The sequence below is a fragment of the Malus sylvestris genome, chromosome 7, assembly GCF_916048215.2.
Source record: "Malus sylvestris chromosome 7, drMalSylv7.2, whole genome shotgun sequence".
Classification (NCBI taxonomy): domain Eukaryota; kingdom Viridiplantae; phylum Streptophyta; class Magnoliopsida; order Rosales; family Rosaceae; genus Malus; species Malus sylvestris.
The window spans coordinates 4,286,175-4,307,888 of record NC_062266.1 but is presented as its reverse complement, the minus strand read 5'-3'; the positions used below and the strand labels follow the sequence as shown (position 1 = coordinate 4,307,888).

General features: G+C 36.8%; 2 protein-coding genes and 1 long non-coding RNA gene across 4 annotated transcripts; 2 read left to right on the top strand and 1 right to left on the bottom strand.

The window, feature by feature from the left end:
- Positions 1–6,803: 6,803 nt before the first annotated feature.
- On the top strand, positions 6,804–8,895 carry LOC126628185 (trihelix transcription factor ASIL2-like). Its single transcript, XM_050297776.1, has 2 exons — positions 6,804–7,752; positions 8,175–8,895. The coding sequence occupies exons 1-2, from the start codon at positions 7,090–7,092 to the stop codon at positions 8,571–8,573; spliced, it is 1,062 nt and encodes a 353-aa protein (XP_050153733.1). The 5' UTR covers positions 6,804–7,089; the 3' UTR covers positions 8,574–8,895.
- A 1,760-nt stretch (positions 8,896–10,655) lies between these two features.
- On the top strand, positions 10,656–13,240 carry LOC126628186 (thioredoxin-like protein CITRX, chloroplastic). Its single transcript, XM_050297777.1, has 4 exons — positions 10,656–10,968; positions 11,335–11,457; positions 12,319–12,399; positions 12,706–13,240. Exons 1-4 carry the CDS (start codon positions 10,732–10,734, stop codon positions 12,820–12,822), a joined length of 558 nt encoding a protein of 185 aa, XP_050153734.1. The 5' UTR covers positions 10,656–10,731; the 3' UTR covers positions 12,823–13,240.
- A 6,008-nt stretch (positions 13,241–19,248) lies between these two features.
- Positions 19,249–21,461, bottom strand: LOC126628190 (uncharacterized). Of its 2 annotated transcripts, XR_007625310.1 has the most exons (4): positions 20,926–21,461; positions 20,203–20,237; positions 19,915–19,972; positions 19,249–19,606 (listed from the first exon to the last, which is right to left on the bottom strand). It is a non-coding gene; the product is annotated as an uncharacterized LOC126628190 (long non-coding RNA). The 2 variants fall into 2 exon arrangements; XR_007625309.1 differs by lacking the exon at positions 20,203–20,237 and having other exon boundaries at positions 20,926–21,449.
- Positions 21,462–21,714: the final 253 nt, after the last annotated feature.

Here is a 21,714-nt window from a genome sequence, read left to right as displayed (position 1 = left end):
AAATATGTTTACACTTTTTTAATTTATGTTTTTAACTTGCATGCCAACTCATTTTCTAAACATATTAGAATCCAAATCCTTATGTTTACGCTCCATAATTTTTTATTGTGAGGTTTTTGTGGTGTGTGTGGGACGTTCATGGATATTGTTTGTTCGGGGAGCCGAAAGTTTATCGCACGGTAGATTTGTTGCTAATGTTTGGTACATTTGATTTGTGAACAAAATACTTGTTGGTACAATTAATTATGTAGATATCACAGTTGATTCGTTCAATTTTATTTTTACCATTTGGGTATGTTTGTTGGTATATATACGCTTAATATGAAACTATACACACTTAAAATTGTGGTATTACTACTAATTGGTACGTACTATTGCAAGGGTAAGTTTATCCGTACATAGTTGCTACATTTTAAAATGAACATAAACACTCCCATAATTAAATTTGATTTCATAAAAGTATGATATTGTATTACAACTATTGGTACGTGCCATTGTGGAGGTACATTTTCTTTTACCGAATTTCATTTTTACAAAGGCTCGTACAAGATCGTTCGCTTCCTCCCCGAGCCCCCTCCCCCCGGCGTTCACTCCTTCGCGACCGTGGAGACCCTTACGTTTTCCCCTTTCTCTCTACGACCCCCCTTACTTTCTTACAGGTCCTTAGTGTTGCCCAACACTTGTTCCCCCCTACTATTTTTTCGACGCCCAACTTTTCTGGCTCTGATGCAGGTCTCAGACTCGTTTCTCGAGATTTATTCCCGTACAGGGCTTCTCCCTGTTTTGGGGCTAGATTTGCGGGTTTGGGTTAGTGTTTTTGGTTGTTGGTTAGTCAGAGCCTTAATGTTTAATGGCGGCTAAGCCTTCCCCTAGCGGTCTTGGCTTGTGGGTTGTAGTGGAATGGGTCAATAGATGAAATCAAGCCTACCAGAGGATTTCATTTTCTCGAATTTGTGTAGTTTCAGTGTAGGTTTGTTTGTACCGCTTCTAGCAGGTAGTCTCGCCTTGTAAGTGATGTGGCCAATTTGTGAGCGGTGGTTTAATGTGACCCCAATTGTTTGACTTGGTTTTTCATTGTGGTCTCGCTTTGCCAAGTGATGGTTTTGATGTGGACTTGCTTGTTCTGGCTGTCACGCCCCGAACTCAACATACGTCCAGGATCGACGCGTGACGTCACCCAGCATTTGTATATCTAACAGATCCCGCCTCCGAGATATGTACAAGGCATAACTCAAGATCCAATTGCATAATAATTTTTCATAAGCTTTATGGCTACATCTAACCTCCTCATTAGACTGCTTACGTACCCTAAACAGGGATCAAGTCATTCGTAGTTCATCATTCACTACCCATCTACATTTACCACAATACGTTCAAGCCGAAAGATATAACATTCTTCAATCAATCATTAGAACTTGACAAGTATGGAAGTACTAGATTCAGGGCTACATAACAATCCAATATGACAAACAACATTTCCACTTCCTCCATCAAATAAATCACTACGATTTGAACAGGAAACCTTAATCCACCACATGTAACATATCCAAGAACCAACAAGGCACAATATTATTCTCAAGCCACTTTGAGCAACGAGACTAATCGTAATAATAACAATCATATCCCACATCATTCCGCAATCATTCTACTTAATCAATCATAAAAATCAAAGATCTACAATTACTATGTTATTCAATCAATAAGGTCCCATTATTCACAAATTTTAATAAAGGATCCCTACATAATTCCCCACCTGGATTCCAAGTACTAACATGATAAGTCTAAGTTATACATAATGTCTAATGTAAACAATTCATATTCACTCGACTCTAAGGTTGGACTACCTTTATGGAAATGAGCAAGCGTAAGGATTCCAGACCACTTAACAGAAATCCAACCAAAATACCAAGCGACCTTTTGTAATCTCTTCAGACCTGACATCTGTACAATCAATGCCTACACCATGGGAATGGTGCATCAGCATCAAGAATTTAGATAAGCTGCAAAGCTTGGGTGAGTGACAATAATACAAGGATGTGATAATAATGATAAAGCCAACTATTAATCACAGTTTACATCTCTTGAATATAAATCCTTCATAAGGAATCAATACCAAACCTTTGTAACTCTGAAGGAGTCACCCAGACATACAACGGTTTATCTGAAACAAATCACAACAGCTCACAATCATAATATCATACAACATAATGAAAAGTAGGGTTAGAGCGACACAGTTCAGCCGAAGTCTACATCTTTAAAGCTATCTCAATCCAAATTCAATCAACCCCAAGGTGAACACGATCCCGGACCATCTCTCAACGAAATCGAGAAGTATGAAGGATTCTAGACCCTCTTAACAGGATCCAAGTGGGTACGATTCTGGACCATCACTCAACAGAATCGCGGAGTACAATGCATAATGACCACTAAATGAAACCCAGGTTAGATACGATTCTGGAACATCACTCAACGGAATCGCAGAGTAGAAAGGATTCCGGACCATCTTTCAACTGAATCCGAGTAGATACGATTCCGGATCATCACTCAACGGAATCGCGGAGTAGAAGGGATTCCGGACCATCACTCAATGGAATCTAAATCAGGATACGATTACAGACCATCACTCAACAGAATCGCGGAGTAGAATGTGTAACACCAATCAATGAAACAAGACATGGATCAAGTTCTACAAGGTACAAAGACTCAACGAAACGAGAATGAAATAATGACACAAGGGTTGAAACATGTTTCAAAGTAACAAACCCCATAACAATGGGTTAATGGTCCACAACTAGCCCTCGCATTTCATCACATCAATCCAATCATACAATACAAACCATATTTCCAATATGCACGTCAAATCACACCATAAAACTACATCAATGGCTAAATATAAAAATTAACAATTTTATAGGAAAAAAAATTATAAAACCATCTCATATCCACACAGGATAGTAGTTATGAAAATAAGATAATCACCAATATCACATATTAGTCATTCACATTTCTCCACATCACACCAACAATTGAATTTCGGGAAACCAAGCTAGACATAGGTTCATAGGGTCACTAGAAGGTATTTGGTACTTAGACAACACTTATGGATGGTCCCACGCACCGCCATACGCAATGGTAGCCATGGTGAAGGGTTTGAAAACCCAAATTTTCAACCTTAACCCAAGAGACTCAAATTCACATGGTACCTAGAGCTCAACAAGGGAGACATTATTCACGACTAGACCAACGACAAATTCTAACCGGAATCATCCAAATTCTTCGGGGAAATCGGGTTTCTAGGGTTCTAAACGCCCAACTCTAAAATGAATACGAAAGCATGAACCAAGCATACCAACTTGAAGATTATGAAGAGTAGATGAAGTTTCATACCTCACTTGAGGGAAATGGTTGCAGGAATCGCCGAAAAAATGACAAAACCGCCGGAAAACCCACAGGACTTTGCTGCCTTGAACTGGAAAAAGGGATAAGATAATGGAACATATAACATACAGAGTTATAGGGCTCGTCAAGAGCTTTCCATGGACACCAAGATCACCTAAAACGGAGATCGGATGAAGGAGATATGAGCGGGTCAAGTTGGCGGGTTAACATGTTGAAATCTCCCCAAAAACGGGTCAAAAATCAGACCCCCTCTCCGTTTTTTTCATTGGCTGCTGTCTAATCCCTTTTTTCCACCCCTCCTTAGTCGGTCCCTTAACCCAAATATATGTTTTTTTGGGCCTTTTACTCACAAGTGGAAGTTAAATAATTCCTACATACTATAGTATCACAACTTCAAATATCTGTAACTATACTGTTATAATTCGAATTTGCAAACGGTTTTTGCCTATGCACTCGTAGTTTCAAGATCTATTCGAATACGTTACTTATGACCTCAAAAGGTCAACGAATTTTAGATAAGTACTTTCCAAACTTCAAACTTTGTAACTAATTTAATTAAAATATAAATCCAAATAAATTAATATAATTTCTCAAAAAATAATGCAAAATCTCAATAATACAAATACGTAGATTATAACAGTGAAATTTAGGAATGGGATTTCACACTGGTAGTGACATTACATGGGTTGCGGTATAGATATGTTTCGTTTGTTGTCTTTGTGGCATATTTGTACCATCAATGCTTGTGCTGGTGTGTGTGCGGTTGTGGTTGCCAATTAGGAGATTATTATTAACTCTAGTTGTGAGTTACCTCCACATCAATTTATTTGGTCATTGAAGATTATACCCATGTGGCAACTCTTGTAATTGTTGTGGACTCTTTGAAATTGTGATCAAGTAATGAAATTTTACTATCATTTCTTAAAAAAAAAAAAATAATAATAATCACTTTTAGGGATTCATAATGTATCAAAATAATCATTTCATCTTACCAACATATTGGCACGTCTCAAAATAACTATTTTATATCGTACTCAAGTTTTTTTATTTTTTTTATTTATTTATATTTTACTCATGTTGAAAATATATATCATACCAGTAGTTTGTAACGTACCAAAATTAACGTTATGTAGCATACCCAAATTGAAAGTATATAGTGTACTAATAATTTGTTATGTACCAAAATTAGCATTCTATAGCATACCATGGAATTATGTAACATACCAAATTAGTAATCTATAACGTACCCTAAAATTGTATAATGTACTAGTGATTTGTCATAATAGTTTGTTACGTAGCAAAATTAGCATTCTATTACGTACCAACAGTTTTCTCAAGCATTGCACAATTTGTATACAGGCATTGACCTTTGCCTATTACTGAATTTGATTGGTAATTGAATTGTGGCATGATGGCTAGTACTAGAAAATGCTAGGAAAACCATTTTTCTAAACCATATTTTGTAATTTGGTGTGGCGATTGATGATTGAATTGTTTGATTTGTTTCATCACAATAATATCTTTTAAATGATCATAAGTTCATAACGGTAGAAGAATATTTTTGTATGAATCGTGTTCCAGCCTCCAGGGTTAAGGGAGCATCAATAGCTTGCTGGCCAAGAACCATTCAAAGGTTAAGTGAGTATAACCTTGTCAGTATTTAGGTTGCTACCCAATGTGCCTTGAGAATCCTTATTCAAGTTGGAGGTTGTAAACGTAGATTGGCCGTAACTTGAGTTGTAAGAGAGAACAGAATAGTAGAAATATCTTTAGCCACATTGGCTAGATGAAAGACCAAACTAGCCTCAGTCGAGAACGAAAAATTTGCTTTTTCAATCACCGGACGAGAGAGATATACAACTAGTGCCGATATAACGAGGCTAGACATTAGTGCCTTATAAGTGATAATAAAAGAATCTCTCTTGTGTGTATACATATGCAAAAGAGAAATTGATCATATAGGAAAAAAGGATTGAACCAAAATAATTTGTTAACAATAAAATTGTTTAAAGTTTTCAGGAAGATGTTATGGTGTAATTTTCTTGAACCGAAAACCAACCGAACCGGCCGACATATTTACCGACACATTTCGGTAAATAACTGATGGTTCAGATTCATTCGTTCTATTATTTTTGTAAAAGTATACATGCCCTCAGAGGAACGATTCTACAATTAAACAAATCAAACAAATTCAATTTCATGGCTTGGTGTGGCAGTGGCACACCAGTGACCAGTCCACCAACAATGGTCGGGCAGATTTAGCCCCGGGTTGAGGTGATTTTAAAAAAAGCTCATATGAAAAAAAGTTGGAAGTGTTTTTGGTGTTTGGTAAACTTAAAAAAAAAAGCTTATTTTGGAAGCTGCTGTGAGAATAAGCTGAAATCAAAGGAAAAAGCTGAAGCTGCAATTTGTAGCTTTGGAAAACTGGTTTTTTTTCAAAGCACACAGAACTACAGTGCTCCTTTAATGAAAAGACCCACTATCAGACTGCTTTTTTTTCCAAAAGCACTTTTACAAAAAAGTTTACCAAACACTCTGCTGATTTATTTCACAGCCGCTTATTCTCACAGCACAGCCGCTTATTCTCACAGCAGCTTTTTTTCAAAGCACAGCAATACCAAACCAGCCCTTAGTATGTGGTGCCAAATAGAAATAGATGCAGAACGAAGCCGTTGCTCCAAAAGGTATCACAACACAACTACTTACTCAAGTGGTGATGAATCCACCAAAAGTTTATAGAGAAAAAAAGGGCATAAATAAAGCGAAGGCCAAAATTAGGAGGGCACAAAAGGGGAAGCTATGTTTGAATGGCGGTAGCATATTGGATGGTGGTGGGAAGGAGCAGAAGGAGATCGATGGTTGATAATATTGGGTGGTGAATTGGTGATTGGGATGGAGGAGTGGGTGACAGACACACGTGATTGACCCACCACCACCACTATCACCACCACTGCACTCCCTCCTTCCCTCCCTCTCTCTCTCTCTCTCAGGATTACTGAAGGCCAAGTGGATGTCTTGGTTGGCTTCACATCAACGCTAACAGCCAAAACAATCCAACCACAACAAGAAAACCAACATGCCCACAATCACATAACTCCACCCCCAAAAGTGAAAAGGAAAAGTTTCCAGGTTCCATCATTAACTAATTTGACTAAAGTGATCCGTTTTACTTGGTTGCCCACTTACGTTCAGCCTTTCCCTTTCTTTCCCTACCCTTTCTCCTCATCTCCCCATAATGTCAGTCAGCAGTGGCTTTTTTTCTCTGTTTATACATGTAAGATTCGAACGCAAGATCTTAGATACAATTAACGATCTTAACTACATAAAGTTATTTTTATGTATGTGTCAGACGGTGATTAACAGCTAAAGAGAAATGACTCTTTATAAGGAGCCACTTGTGTTCGAAAACTTTATGTGCATGAATAAACGCTATTATTTACTTGTGCTATACGTTCTGACCCCTTTCTCTCTCTTACTTTTTATTGGCCATTTCTTTTCCTCTCTAAAATGCTAGTGGTTCTCCTCTCCTTTTACCTTTCCTTGAGCTCAAACTTGTTTGATGGGAGGAAGATGTTAGCAGCTTACACAAAAGGGTAAAGTTTGTACAAGCATTTGGAGAGAGAGAGAGAGAGAGAGAGAGAGGGAGAGAGAGAAAGAGAGAGAAAGAGAGAGGGGGAGAGAGAGAGAGAGATGGACAATGAAACAAACCAAGAAAACACATCTCTACTCCCAAACAATTACACCACCACAAACACCAAGGAATTAGAGTCTCCTCCGAGATCAAAACCTCCTCAACAGCCTCCTCTCGGCGGCAGCGGCAGTGACAGGCTCAAAAGAGATGAGTGGAGTGAAGGGGCAGTTTCTACCCTCCTTGAAGCCTATGAGACCAAATGGGCTCTCAGAAACAGAGCCAAACTCAAAGGCCATGACTGGGAAGATGTGGCGATACACGTGTCATCACGCGCCAACTGTACCAAGTCTCCCAAGACCCAGACTCAGTGCAAGAACAAGATTGAGTCCATGAAGAAACGGTACCGTTCTGAATCCGCCACTGCTGATGGTTCATCCTGGCCTCTGTATCCTAGGCTTGATCTTTTGTTACGTGGCAGTGGGCTATCCCCAACAACAGCAGCGGCAGCTGCTGCCGCTGCTGCAGCAACTGTACCTCCCTCGCTGCAGCCACCACTACCACTGCATCCTCCAATCCCTCAGAACAATCATCCTCTGATGCTATTGGAGCCATCGGCTCCAGCACCACTACCGCCGCCACCACTACCTCCTGCTCCTCCTCCACTTATGGGGGCTGCCCAGAATTCCTTTGGATCCAATGGTGTTGATCATAGGGTGGCCAAGGTCAGTCTACATGGCACCCCCTCCCCTGTTTTTTTTTTAATAATTTTTTTCTTGTTTTTAGCCATTTCCCTTTGAATTTTATTTTGGTAATTTGATTTTTCACTTATTTCTCATATTAGATAAATAAATAGGCCTTATTTCTTGAGATTATTGTTTTTTAGCATTCAAATTTTGTTGAAGAGGATTGTGTTTTCAATTTTTAGTACTCCTATATTAAGATATTAGAAGCAAATATGTCCCACAATAATGCCACAGGCCCATTGCAATCATATAATTGCATATTTTCTAAAGGGTGGTGGAAATCGAACTTTGTTTGGGGCAGCATACTGTTCTGACCAACTGATGTAACCAATATTTGCATTCAAATTATGTAAAAGATAGATTGTAAAATGTAAGTCTCACTGAATTAATTTAACCTGCAGGAAGATGGAGGGGGGATGAAATTGTCAGACCATGCATCAGACAAGAACCCTTTGGAGGTAGACAGTAGCACACCAGCTCTTTATAGTGACAAGGAAAAACTAAGGTCCAAGAGAATGAAGAGAAAAATCGAGAAAAAGAAGCGGCGGAGGCGGGAGGAAGTAGAGGTAGCAGAGAGCATAAGATGGTTAGCAGAAGTTGTGGTAAGATCAGAGCAAGCAAGAATGGATACAATGAGGGAGATAGAGAGGATGAGAGCCGAGGCAGAGGCGAAGCGAGGAGAAATGGATCTCAAGCGCACCGAAATTATTGCGAACACGCAGTTGGAGATTGCAAGGCTGTTTGCAGCAGCAGGTGTTGGCAAAGGGGTTGATTCTTCATTAAGAATTGGAAGAAGTTAACTGAGGAAAAATGTTGAAACTTCGAGAGTATGATATAAATATATGTATGTATGTACAGAATTTATGTAGCATTGGATATTGAGAGAGAAGAAGGGAGAACTTTTGGAAGCAAAAGTGAGGGAGAGTCGACTAATTAACTTGTAATATAATCCGAATTAAGTAGTTATTGTCGTACAATAACATATCTTACCTCAATTGTAATCTACATGTTCTCTCTTTCAGCCAGCACTATCAGTGCTTAGACCTAGAAGGTTACATTGCATCGGTTGCTTGCTGTTTGCCGAACACATGCTCGTTATCTAACATTGTTGTTTCTGTTGCATGTGATTTAGTATCTTAGTGGATAGGTTGTTTAGTTTCCAACCATGCATCCAGGATTCGAAACTCTCATCTCTCGTAAGTATTGTTGTTTCCATAAGTCGTCGCAATCTCTATCATGAGTGTTCAAGATGGGGGATCTCACAGGTTTGAGGAGAAGCTAACAAGCTAAGGGGTTCGGAATGTTGTGATCTATTTTTTACATTTGCGGGACATATTTGATAAGTTGAGTGAATTATTTATAATAAAGCGAATGCCTTCAATAGATTGGGAAGTGGAAAATCCGCCGACCACGATCAACTTCATAAGTAGACAGATAGTATGCTAAATGTGATATAAACATCAAAAGATAGTAAAACGTAACAAGAAAGATATTCCTCATGATACATCAACGAAATGAATCAATGATATGTCGTTGTTTTTGAAGTGATGTAGGCTGGGATTATAAATATGAAAGTTGGTAGTGTTACTCTGATATAATTGGAACAACTCCATCCCGATAATTAATTGTCAACCCAAGAACACTAACTAAACAAAGAAAAAAAATTGGAAAGTTGGTATAACAACCTAGCTATAGGAATCCTAATATAGTGATAGTCTCTTCTCGAAGTTAAAAGAGTCTTCAATTGAATTCCTCTTTTTTGGTTATAAATAGACAGACAATAATACATATCTATTTATCGGAAGTGATTTTCACACTATTTTTAGCTTCTAACACACATTTATTTAATCTTGATCATTGATTTCGCGTTATTTGTTCAATTCAATGGCTTTAAATAAAGAGTGATGTGTGAGAAACTAAAAATGGTGTGTGAAAATCACTTCCTAACTTATTTGGAATGAAAACGAGAGTGATTCCAAATCCCTTTATATTATTTTGATTCATGACTTTTTAGTCGTTTGTTATCACGCATGGAATTAAAACAGTCGTGACCCATAGCAAACAAAACTACAAGGTTTAGTCGTCATCCTCGGTCTATGATTGGAGTCGGTGGCAACCTCTCGTCCACCCTTTGAGCTTGTCTCAGGTCTAGGTTTTATGCCTATTCCCTCCCCAAATGTTATGACGGTAGTGGCATGTGCTCTTTGTATTTGCTTTTATGTTTTGGATGCACTTTTATTGATTCTTGTGGACTGTTTTTCTCTTCGGACTTATTCTTCTTTCTATTAGCATTTTATATTAATGAAACTTATTATGATTGACAAAAAATATTAAATCGGTAATTCAGCTTGAAAAATCAGGATTCAAATTAATGGAAAGTAAACATTTTATAGAAGTAATTACAGTCTTATTCTCCTAGATCCCATAGTCCAAGTAAATAGTGGTAGCTCACTGTTTGATCTTAATCCAACAGTTGGTGGTCATTTAGTTTTTGTCTGTACTATTTTATCTACCGTAAAATTAAATCGAATAATAGGTGACCATCAATTTCCTGGATCAGGGGGTCTTAGGCCTAGTTTAGAATTCTTAAAGCACAACATAAACAATTTATTAAAAAAGCACAGCAACCCTAATCTGGCCCTTAGAGAATGAGAGTTGAACTAAACGTAATGGTAGGATTTTTACCCTCCACTCCAAACTTCAATCACATAACTTACCAATCTCAAGTAAACATCACATAGGAGTTGAATTTGCAAATTGTTTATGACTGTATAAATGGGCTTTTGTATGGGCTCTGTTAAAGAAAAAGACTTCACACCACTTCAACCCAAATGGGCCCAGTAACCATATCTAAACGTGTTTGTCTGCTGGGATTTATTGCTTTCGTTTCGGATTTAGGATTACAGTCAGGTCAAATAGTGTAGAACGGATTACTCTTTGAGCTCTGTAGAAAAAAAAATGGCTCTCTTCCAAACACAAACACCTCCTCCTATCTACAGCCATGGCTTTAGCTTCAAAACCCACAGCTACTCTCCCTTGGCCTTACCATTTCATCTCCCACCGCCTTCCCTCCCTCTTTCTGTCTCCTCCATGAAAACCCACCACCAAAGCTCACTCTTTTCTCCCTCAACAGTGAAAAGAAAGTTGCTTTGCAGCCCCCCTCATGGTAAACATGTCCGAGAAGATTATCTTGTGGTAAGTTATTCCTGCAAGTGCTTGTTTACTTTAGCATTTTAATTACCCATTACAAGTGGGTTATTTTTTTCTTCAATTCATGAGCTTTTCCTACTTAAAAGTGGTATTGGTTTGATGGGTTGGTTTGTATTTCCAAATTATTTGTCTGTTTGGTGAGAAAAATGCAGTTAAATGATGAATTAGGAGAATTGAATTTATTTGCATGGCTTTACTTCTGTTTGGGAAATGGGAAAAGTATGGAAATTTTCTTTTTCATTTGGATTTGTTTGAAAACCAACTTGGGATTGGGAATTTTATTTATTTTCCTTCTTTTAAACGTCCTGAATTTTAAATTTGAGCGTATTTAATTCTTGTTTGGGAGGGCAGAAGAAGGCGTCGGCCGATGAGGTCCAGGAACTGGTAAAAGGAGACAGAAATGTACCCATTATTGTTGATTTCTTTGCAACATGGTGTGGACCTTGTATATTGATGGCTCAAGAACTTGAAATGGTATGCTGTGTTGCTTTGTATTCATATTTCAGATATTTTTTTTTTTTAGATTTAATGGTTTACATGCTTAATTTCCAAAAAATTGTACTTTGATATCGATATCATACTGTTTGTTGGAGGATTTCTATCATGCTAAACTGAAATATGAAGCTTTCGAGCACTTCCTTCCTAATCTTTTGTGTCTGTTGTGGTGATTGGAACCATTTTGCGCAGAATATGATTGCATACTGTGCAACATGTATGTATCTTTATCTAACACGCACAAAATTTGGTAAGAAGAGGAGGAAGAACTGAACAGTTAGATCCAGCATTAAATCACTCCCTCGTATGTTTTAGTTTTGATTGTAGAAAGAGATTTAGCAACCTTTTTCTTACTTCTCGTAGACTAGGATTCTCCTCGTGAAATGAACCGGAGGATTATTCGCCATTTTCTATGATTATTCAGTATGGTTATAGGGATTGGTTATATCGCTGTTTTCTATGATTCTCACATTTAGTTTCTTTTGGGATACAAACATGGTAAAGTTTCAATGCCATTTGACTATCGTGGACCTAATTGCACTGTTGTTTTGATTAACGGACCACAGGAAACCAAAATGCTTTCACAACTGAAGTGACTCTTCTATTTTGTAGACGGTTTGGTTTGCGGTTTAAATATTTTTGGTTGATGTAGAGTACTCCACTTTGGATCTAAATTTGTAAATTGTCTCTAATTTCTTATATTCACTTAAGTTGCAGTTTTATAGAGGGTTGTAAAATTTTCATACAGCAAGTCTATATAATATAAGCACCTGACAAGTGATGATTTCCGAGATTTGCAAACACAGAAGTAACGTTGAAAACTTTTAATTTCCATAACAGCTCGCTGTAGAGTATGAGAGCAATGTACGAATTATAAAGGTTGATACGGATGATGAGTACGAATTCGCACGCGACATGCAGGTAATTGTTTTTCTTCCGTGCTTTGAAGGCCTCCTTGTTGCACTGAAATTTCTTTATGTAATTTTTGGCATCTAATAATCTTTATGAGCCTTACAAATTTATGCATCTGTAGCTAGATTTGTTCGTAGAAAGATACTTCTACATCATACCAGATTTTATGTTAGACTGTTAGTCTCAGTGATAAGTATTGTGGATAAACTGGGTGGAATTTTCTTATTATCTATGCTTGAATGAGATCTATGTTTGAAAGCAATGAATGAATTTAGTGGCAAGTAACTGACAAAAGAATGCTTCGTTTTGAATCAGGTACGAGGATTGCCAACATTGTTATTTATCAGTCCAGATTCAAGTAAAGATGCCATCCGGACTGAAGGGCTCATCCCGTTACAGATGATGAGGGATATCATTGATAACGAAATGTGAAGGAGTACGTGATTTGTTGCTACATAATATGTGGAGGCATGCTCTTGTTTTGTGATGGTACAAGCATTACCATCACTGTTTGAGTTTTGTTATGTCATAATTAATTTACTGACTGATATATCGCCTTGGAGTGAACAATTTTGTAGCCATAAGATAGCGAGTAGATGTGGTCGTTGTAGGCATGTTTAAATGTAAGGATGCGCGTCCGTCACACATCCTCGCACAGTTAGAGGTGCAGGGATGTTTTGTGATGGTACGAGAATTACCATTCTTACTATTGTTTAGTGATCGTACCTAAACCCTAAACCCTATAAGATAATGAGATTTTACCTCTTTTTATTAAGCTGCAAGTTCATGGTAGTCATCAAACCAGCAGTCTGTTAGTGATCTTAAAGTTAAATGGATTTGGTTTGATTAATTAGTGCCTTGCTGGATATAGCAAATTTGTTAAAATAGATTTTGTGGAGGCAGAAGGCAAATGTTAGGCTTTTTAGTCAAAATAATCTTTGAAATTTACATAACTCATCACTTTGGTTCCTGAAATTTAAAATCAATAAAAGTGGTTCTTAAGTTTGTCCACCATCAATCATTTTGGTCATTCTTTGAGAAATTATATTAAATAAGGATCAAATGACAAAAATACCTTCAATTTAATAAACAATGGGCCAAAATGATTTGAAAAAAATTGAGGGTATTTTTTGTCATTTTATCCTTATTTAATGGAGATTTTTCAAGTAATGACTAAAATGATTGATGGTGGACAAATTTAGATACCACTTCTACTAATTTCAAATCTCATGGACCAAAGTGATGAGTTATGCAAATCTCAGAGACCATTTTAGCTAAAAAGCCCAAAGATCATGTGGGTCAAGGAAGAAAGTGGGAGATGGCCCTAACTGTACAAGAGATTTTTTTTCACTGTGTCGAAAACATAGTCTAGTATATCAAGCGTCATAATACAAGTGACTAGATACTTGGAAAAAAAAAATTTCAACCACTTATATTTTGACACGGTGTATACCGAGTTGTATTCCCAGCATACTGAAAAATTTCTCAAACTGCACAAGATGAAAGATTAATTGAAATTAAATAATTAGATTTCACAAGAATCTTGAAATTAATATAAGCTTAATTTTTTAGCTACGCTTTTTGGAACTTCATTTTAATTTCATTTTGCCAATTGTAACTCAAAATTCATCACCTTGCTCCTTGAAACTCAAAATGTGTTCTACTTTGACTTGTGGATTCTCACTTCTCCCTAAAACTTAAAGGTCAAATACTAAACATATGCGTTAATATTAAAACAATCAAAGGATATTAAATTTAAAAGAAATTAAAGAGATAAAAAAAATAAAAATAAAGAAATTGATTAGTCTAGTGCATCCAAATCAAATTTGTCACATCCTAGACCGGTTTCGCCGTAGGACGATATTGTCCGCTTTGGGCCCCAGTCATGCCCTTACGGTTTTGTTTCTGAAAACTCACACAAGAACTTCCGGTGGGTCACCCATCTTGGAAATGCTTTTATCCGAACTCGCTTAACTTCGGAGTTTCAATTGAATCTGAAGCCAATGAGTCCCCAAAAGGCTTCGTGCTATATGTAGGTGGGCATGTACATATAAGGCATATCACCCCTTCTTCGTTGATCGATGTGGGATGTTACAAAATTCATAAGAAATTAATAGATCAAGCAATGTGGAGAAAATTTTGAGTTTTATAAAAAACGACTTTCAAGTTTCAAGAGGTAAAATTGAATCAAAATTGAGTTTTCAGGGGGGCAAAGTAAGCGAACCTTGAGTTTCAAGAAGTAAAATTGTGACTTTTGAATTATAGAGAGCAAAATAAAATTAAAATGAAATAACAGAGCGCATAGCTAAAAATAAGTCATTAATATATTTGAAGGTTCTGATTGGCATGATAAGAATAAGGTCGATCACGGGGTGGTTGGAGACGCCCTTTGAAGAAGATATATGACCTCTAAATCCATTGTCTTTCTAGTCCGTCTTGCTTTTCCCTTGTCGCCAAAAGTCACAGGTTGCTGCACTCAATTTCTCCAGTTAACTAACGCAGAAAGAGAAAATGAGCATGTGAAAATCATTTTTATGTTTAATGTGTAGACTGTATAATGCCTCTTTGGAAATATATATCCCAACTGATGAATAGATATCCCGACTTTTCATCTGTCGGCTATAAGGTGGTTGCTAGGGTTGGGAATTTCAAGAGGATGTAGTCAAATAAGGATTTTAAAACACTTTTTTAAAGTGATAGATTTGATAGGATTGTAGAATTCTTACAACATTCCAATGGATTTTCAAGGATTATTATGAATTTTTGAGAGACTTTATTGTCATTTAAAAAAATATTTTTTTAAATAGAAGATAAGAATAAAATAAAAAAATTATAAAAAAAAAAGGTGATGTCGGAGCAATTCGAATCTGGTCATCTTCCTGATTCTCGTGGACCTTACAAATTCTTTTGAAAAAGCTCGATGTTTGGGATAGAAGAAATGAGGAGCAAAGGAATGAGGGTGCTATCACAAGACTTTTTGCTGATGCGCATCATCTCTTAAGAGGGAGGACCAACCAAGAACGTTTGTAGCAGAGAATGATTGATATCCTCAGTGAGAGAGAAAAAGAAGGGGAGTGGGGGTTGAAATAGCAGTTTAACGACCAAAATAGCAGAGAAACTACTGCATTTCCCAGTCTATTGTGGTTAAGTAATAGTGATAAAAGGTGGTGCTGGCGAAGATTGAATATACAATGGGAGAAGAGGGACGAGGGGATGAGAGGAGGTGGGTCGGATAAAGTTGACCTGGACAGAGAGTAGCTACTTGAGGGTGGAGGTAGGATTCTTTATAGCCTTTTGATGCGTATCAATAATATATAATTTTACATAAAATCTCTATTCAGTGAAAATATTGAAAATTGAGAAGAATGTGTAGAAGATAAGCAAAACGTTATATGGATAGCAGTGCACTACCCAAACAAAATGTATCACTAAATTATAATTGTGCCAAACAGGCAAGAAGCGTACAGCTATCTCATAGCTAGCAGTCGATGCAGTCGATATAATCTAAATATATTAGCTAACAATATTTACACAGCATTAGAAATGACGAAGTGTCCGGCCTCCGGACCGGCAGGCGAAAAGGCGAGAAACAAGAGAGCAGCCATTATGCCAACCGGAAAGAACAAGAGCATCAATGGAGGAGGAGGCAGCGGCGGTAGTATCAACGGAAGAACCACCAAGAACAACGCCAGGTACGCCAGCGCTAGAGCGGACCCCAAGCTCATACACTGCACCATAATATCAACAACGTCGTCAGACTTCCGACGACCATATCTCTCCTCAATCCGCACCTCACCAACGAAAATGCCTGAATGCAGCCTCCAGCAAACGACAAGTAGACCAGAAATTTTTATGGATACCGAGAACACAAATACTCCAACTTCAAGGGAAAGGCAATGAAGGAATGAAGGCTTTGACAGCGGTGACGGCTTCTATATATAGGATGGTATACGTGTAGGAGTGGCTATCTGGTGGATGAGCTTGAAAGGAGTTATGATGAGGCTGATGTAATGAGAGCCGTTGATTTGGGAAACTAAAAAAATAATGTGAGGAACCAGGGAGTGGATTGTTGTTTGGTTGATTGTAAGAAAAATCCTGTTTGGGGTGATGGTCCGAATCGGGGAGAATCGGAGCGTCAGATACCAAGATATTCGGCTGATACGTTCAGCAACTTCTACTGCAAATTTTATTACTTAATTGTTGGGTTAGGTCTTAGGTGTTCATTCTCATGTTTTATTTGTCTTTTTAAGTACATTATTTTACTTGTCACTAAGTACTACGATTTTGTAATATTTTGGTGCGTTTGTAAGTGAAAAATCTTAGATTTGAATCTTGTTGATGAGAGTTCTAATACTAATTTATTCATCAATCTCATTAATGTAAATATATTGTTGTATAAAAAAATATATTATTCTACTTTATTATTTTGATTTAGCGTAACTACGTTTACTCTTAATTTTTTTTTTAATTTCATTTTACACGAAAATGAGAGTGAAAGTTGATACTCTTAAATTTATATCTCTTCGAACAAAGTAAAAACTTAAACGTTAACACATGATTTATATTTTGGTTAGCTCTATCCTTATATTGTATTAAGTTGGATGTAACGCTTATAGCTAAGTTGGTTAAGACTATTCTCCTTTATACTTGAGGCTTCAAGTTTGAATCCATCATCTTGTAATATCGCTTGCATAAAAAAAAAAGTTACATATCGAAATGCTTTTGAGTACTTCTAAATTTTATATTTAGATATATTTTGCTTTTTCAATAAAATTACCAAACCCTATAGATGTATAACATGAATGAGACTACCACAATTCGTGTAAGGCGCAAGTACATTTTAGCGTATGGTTGCGAAAGGGTTCACTCATAACAAATTGCCACAACTGAAATGTGAAAAATCTTTTCTTTTAGACAATTGTCGGACCCAAAAAGTTCGACTACACAATAGTTGGTCAAAATTTTGGACTTTGAATACGTGTCAAAACGTAACTAAAAATGTTCATGACTTCGATCTGAACCTTAGGCATCTTATGTCGAATATTTATAAATATGATGATCTGTTTTAGTAATTAAAATATAGGGTACATTTTTGTTCAATATCTGAAGTGGTCGTAGTACTTACCATCATATTTATTATCATTAAATAAGTTTATATTTAGAGATTTGTGTCTACCTATCAAACAAATCTCGAAATTCAAACTCATTAAATGATGATAAATAAGATGATGAGCATTACCATCATTTTAGATTGGTGAACAAAATTATTTCCAAAAAAAAAAAAAAAACACCTGCATGAGTGGTACTCTCTCTATCTCTTTGATGGAGAGAAATGCAACTTACACTCGTGCAATATAAGTTTCTTTCAATTGAGTGATAATTGATATTCTTATTTGGTTTTTTAGGTATTGGTGAAGTAATATAAAAGAGAAAACATTTATTTAATGCTTCACACTATGCATATTCCCTCGTGCTTAAATCACTAACGATGCATACGAGATTTAACGAAACGCAAGAGTGAATATCTGATGACCACAAGATATTGCTTGTGCGTCGTTATATATACATATTGTTGTGCACCAGTATCCTAAAAAGAATAACGACAGAAAGACATGCATATATATATATATATATATATATATATATATATATATATATTTGGTATTTGGTATAAAAATCTATATCCCATATGCATGCACGAGAAGATTGATGATGACCTGGAAAGTGAAATCACAAGTCCCCATTTTGGCACAGTTGAGTTGGGTTGCGTCTCAGTTCAATGGATGAATACCAATGCAGCGTCAACTTACGGCTTTTTTCATTCCAAACATGAACATTGTCAGGCACAAATAAGTCCGGTCGAATAATTAAGCCAATGTTGACTGTTAAGTTAATATAAACAAATATTATGGCATGATAATAATGTGAAAAAAAAAAGTTAATGTAACTGGTGGACGGTATTAGTGTATATTCTTGCATCTTCAACTTATTGTGTCTCAAATTCATCTCCTTTATTCTCGTAATGTAGATCCTACCGTTTGTAAAGATAAAAAAAAGTTACTAATCATGTAAATTGCGTTCTAAGTGCTCAATACCGAATGAGTTTACTAAAGGCGATCAAAAAGAGAGTAATTGCATGGAGTTCTACATACATGTTGTTTGTACCATACTTGACCAATTCCGAAACTACCGAGCACTAGTCAACGTTATACCGTCAATGACCCATAAGAGTTTCCCTCCAACCAGGAGGCCAATCACAGCACGACACGTGTCGACATTAGAAGCCAATCATAGCGCGACACGTGTCAACATCGGAAGCCAATCACAACACGACACATGTCAATGTCAGAACAAAGCTAGAAACTCTCTTCTATAAAAGGAGATCATTCTCCCACAATATTTCCTAATGTCATTTGCACTAAATCATTCACTACACTAGTAGAAATTTTGACTTTACCGACAAAATTACTTTGTCGGCAAAGGTCAAAATTTGTTGGCAAAGAGTCTTCCCCGACAAAAAATTTTGTCGGCCATTTCGTCACGCAAAGCATGTCGGGTAAGAGTTTTCCCGACAAATTTTTGTGTTTCGTTGGCTAAGGTTCAATTTTTCCCAACAAACTAATTTTTGTCGGAATGTACATCTTTCCCGACAAATATTTCATCAGTACAGAGCTTTTATGCCGACAAATAATACTTTTTAGCCAACAAATTATGTTCATCGTCATGGAAATTTTGTCGGCACAGTCTTCTCTCCCGACAAAATTAGTGTCGTCGGGAAAGACATTTAATTTATATAAAAAAATAACGCTTTAATGCTCAACTATTATATATGCAAATCCAAATACAATACAAAAAAAATTGTTAAGAAATAAAACTTTATTGATTGATAAATTTCAAATGTACATCTAGAGTGCTTATACAAAAGCATGTCACACAATAAAATTATCCTACTGCCATTCCTTAAAGTCGGCTGCCATGTAGCATTATGCAAGAGCTTGTGTCATGAGGAAAGGGGCATTCCCAGCTTCATTTCCACGCAAGAAAATGAGCATTCCCAGATTTATATCAAATGGCCTTCAAAAATCCATTAGCACCAAATATGCAGGAGCTTGTGTCATGGGGCAAGATGAGAAGAATTTAGTGGCTTACTGAAGACCATCAGTTTGCGACCTCAAACCTTGGATGATATAGCACCATAGTAGAAAATGGGGAAGGGCTGCAATAACACCATAGTATTACAATAAACAATGAAAACTTAACCAATTTGTCAACAAGAAAGCATGTAGTTAACTTATATCTAATACTTTCCCATTACAAAGAGCCTAATCCCTTTCTAAGTTCATATTCCTCCAATCCCAATATACTTGAGACATTATATTGAATGTTAATTCACAAAGTCCTCCTTTACGATAGTCCAAATCGACATTACATTGAATGTTAACATTTAAAAGTTAAGTGCATGCCATATTTGGGTACTGCAAAACTAGGAAAAGTATTGACAAATAATTAGTTAATATCTATTACCTGATCAACCCGTAGAACAGTGCAGGCAGCATCTGCAGCATAATTGAGAGCAAAGAACCTGTAACAAACCACCCAACATAGAAGATTAATACCTATATCACATATGACAGAATCATTATGACAAGCTAGGGTCATAGTGTTTCTTAAACCAGAATCTAAGCAACATATAAACCTAGAATCTACATAACCTACATGATTCCCTACACACAAATCCAAAATACTAATGCAAGTAGAGGTTTGCCACAATATGCTGAAAGAAATAATTTCAAAAGTCAATTGCAACCTTACCTTTGTTCACATGTGAATAGGCATGTCATCACAACCTAGCAAAAAGGGAAAGCTGCTTAAACTGATTATGAATTCAGAAACTAGAAAATGAGTATTCCCAGTTTTAGACCAAACGGCCTTCACTGAAACCAACCCAAAGTTCAATAACCCCACATATGCAAACTCTAACATTTAAAAAGATTATATTACATTTAGCACAAACCAGAACACAAACTACAACATACTTTAAATAAGAATCCACCATCACAAGGCACTTGTAAGCATAAGAAGTTACATGGAGCGACTTCTGTTATCAAGCACATAGTTGCTATTAAGCACACCATCTTTGAGGGCATCAAACCTTCAAGCCCATTTCATTGCTCTAAAACATTTTGAGACCATTTTTCATGCTACTTCAGTTTCAATGTCAAGTACCATGAGCCTAATTTCAATTGATTACACAGAGGGATTGATATTTGTGGTGCAAAGACTCACAATCAATTTTAACTATAAAACCATTACTGCAACTTGATTAAAGTCTCGCAGAAATTGAAGTTAAAAGCAATTAAATCCAGAACATGGATTACGCATCCTCAAACCCTAACTAAGGATCCTCCATCAAATCATTACCTAAAATCCCCTCAGAATTACATTGGAAAAACAAATCTAAGAAAGGAACCATAAAATTGAGACTAACAGAGAGCTGAGGGGAAGGATTACAGTAGATAGGGTTTGAGAACATACCCAAAACGTTTTACAGAAACGAAGTGCAACGAAGCACCCAGTATTAGCGATTACGAAGCTAGAGTAGCAGGGGCACTTCAACGGCAACGGCAACAGAGAGTAGATGAATCGATGACGACGGCGAGCCAAAAAACAATGTTGACGGAAAGCGAACGGTGGCGCCGTGAGAGAGAGAGGGAGACAGAGAAGGGGGCTGGGCTATCCGCATATAACAGGGTTTGTAGAAAATACATTGAATTTAGATTTAAGGGGGAAATTCTTTACACTGAAAAATTGAGCGGGAATCGAAAAGACAAAAAAAAAAAAAAAGAGCAGGAAGGAATAAATTCGCGCTCCTCTCTTGATGACGAACGGACATGTTTTTGCCGACTATTAGTTTATTTGTCGGCTTGAATGTTCTTTGCCAACAAACTTTTCATCGACATAGGTCTAAATGTTTAGAGCCGACGAATTAAATTTTTTGTCGGGCAAAGACTCTTGTGCTGACAAAATTTTACTTTATCGGCTTTAAGTTTATCGGCAAAATAATATTTTCTAGTAGTGCTAGTACTCACTAAAGGCGAGCTTGAACCTATGTACTTGTGTAAACCCTTCACAATTAATAAGAACTCCTCTACTCTGTGGACGTAGCCAATCTGGGTGAACCATGTACATCTTGCGTTTGCTTCCCTGTCTCTGTCCATTTACATACTTATCCACACTACACTGCTACAAAAAGGGATATCACTGGCGCTATAAAACCGACAAAAAACGACATTAAATTGTGCAATGTCGGATAGTGGAAGCGAC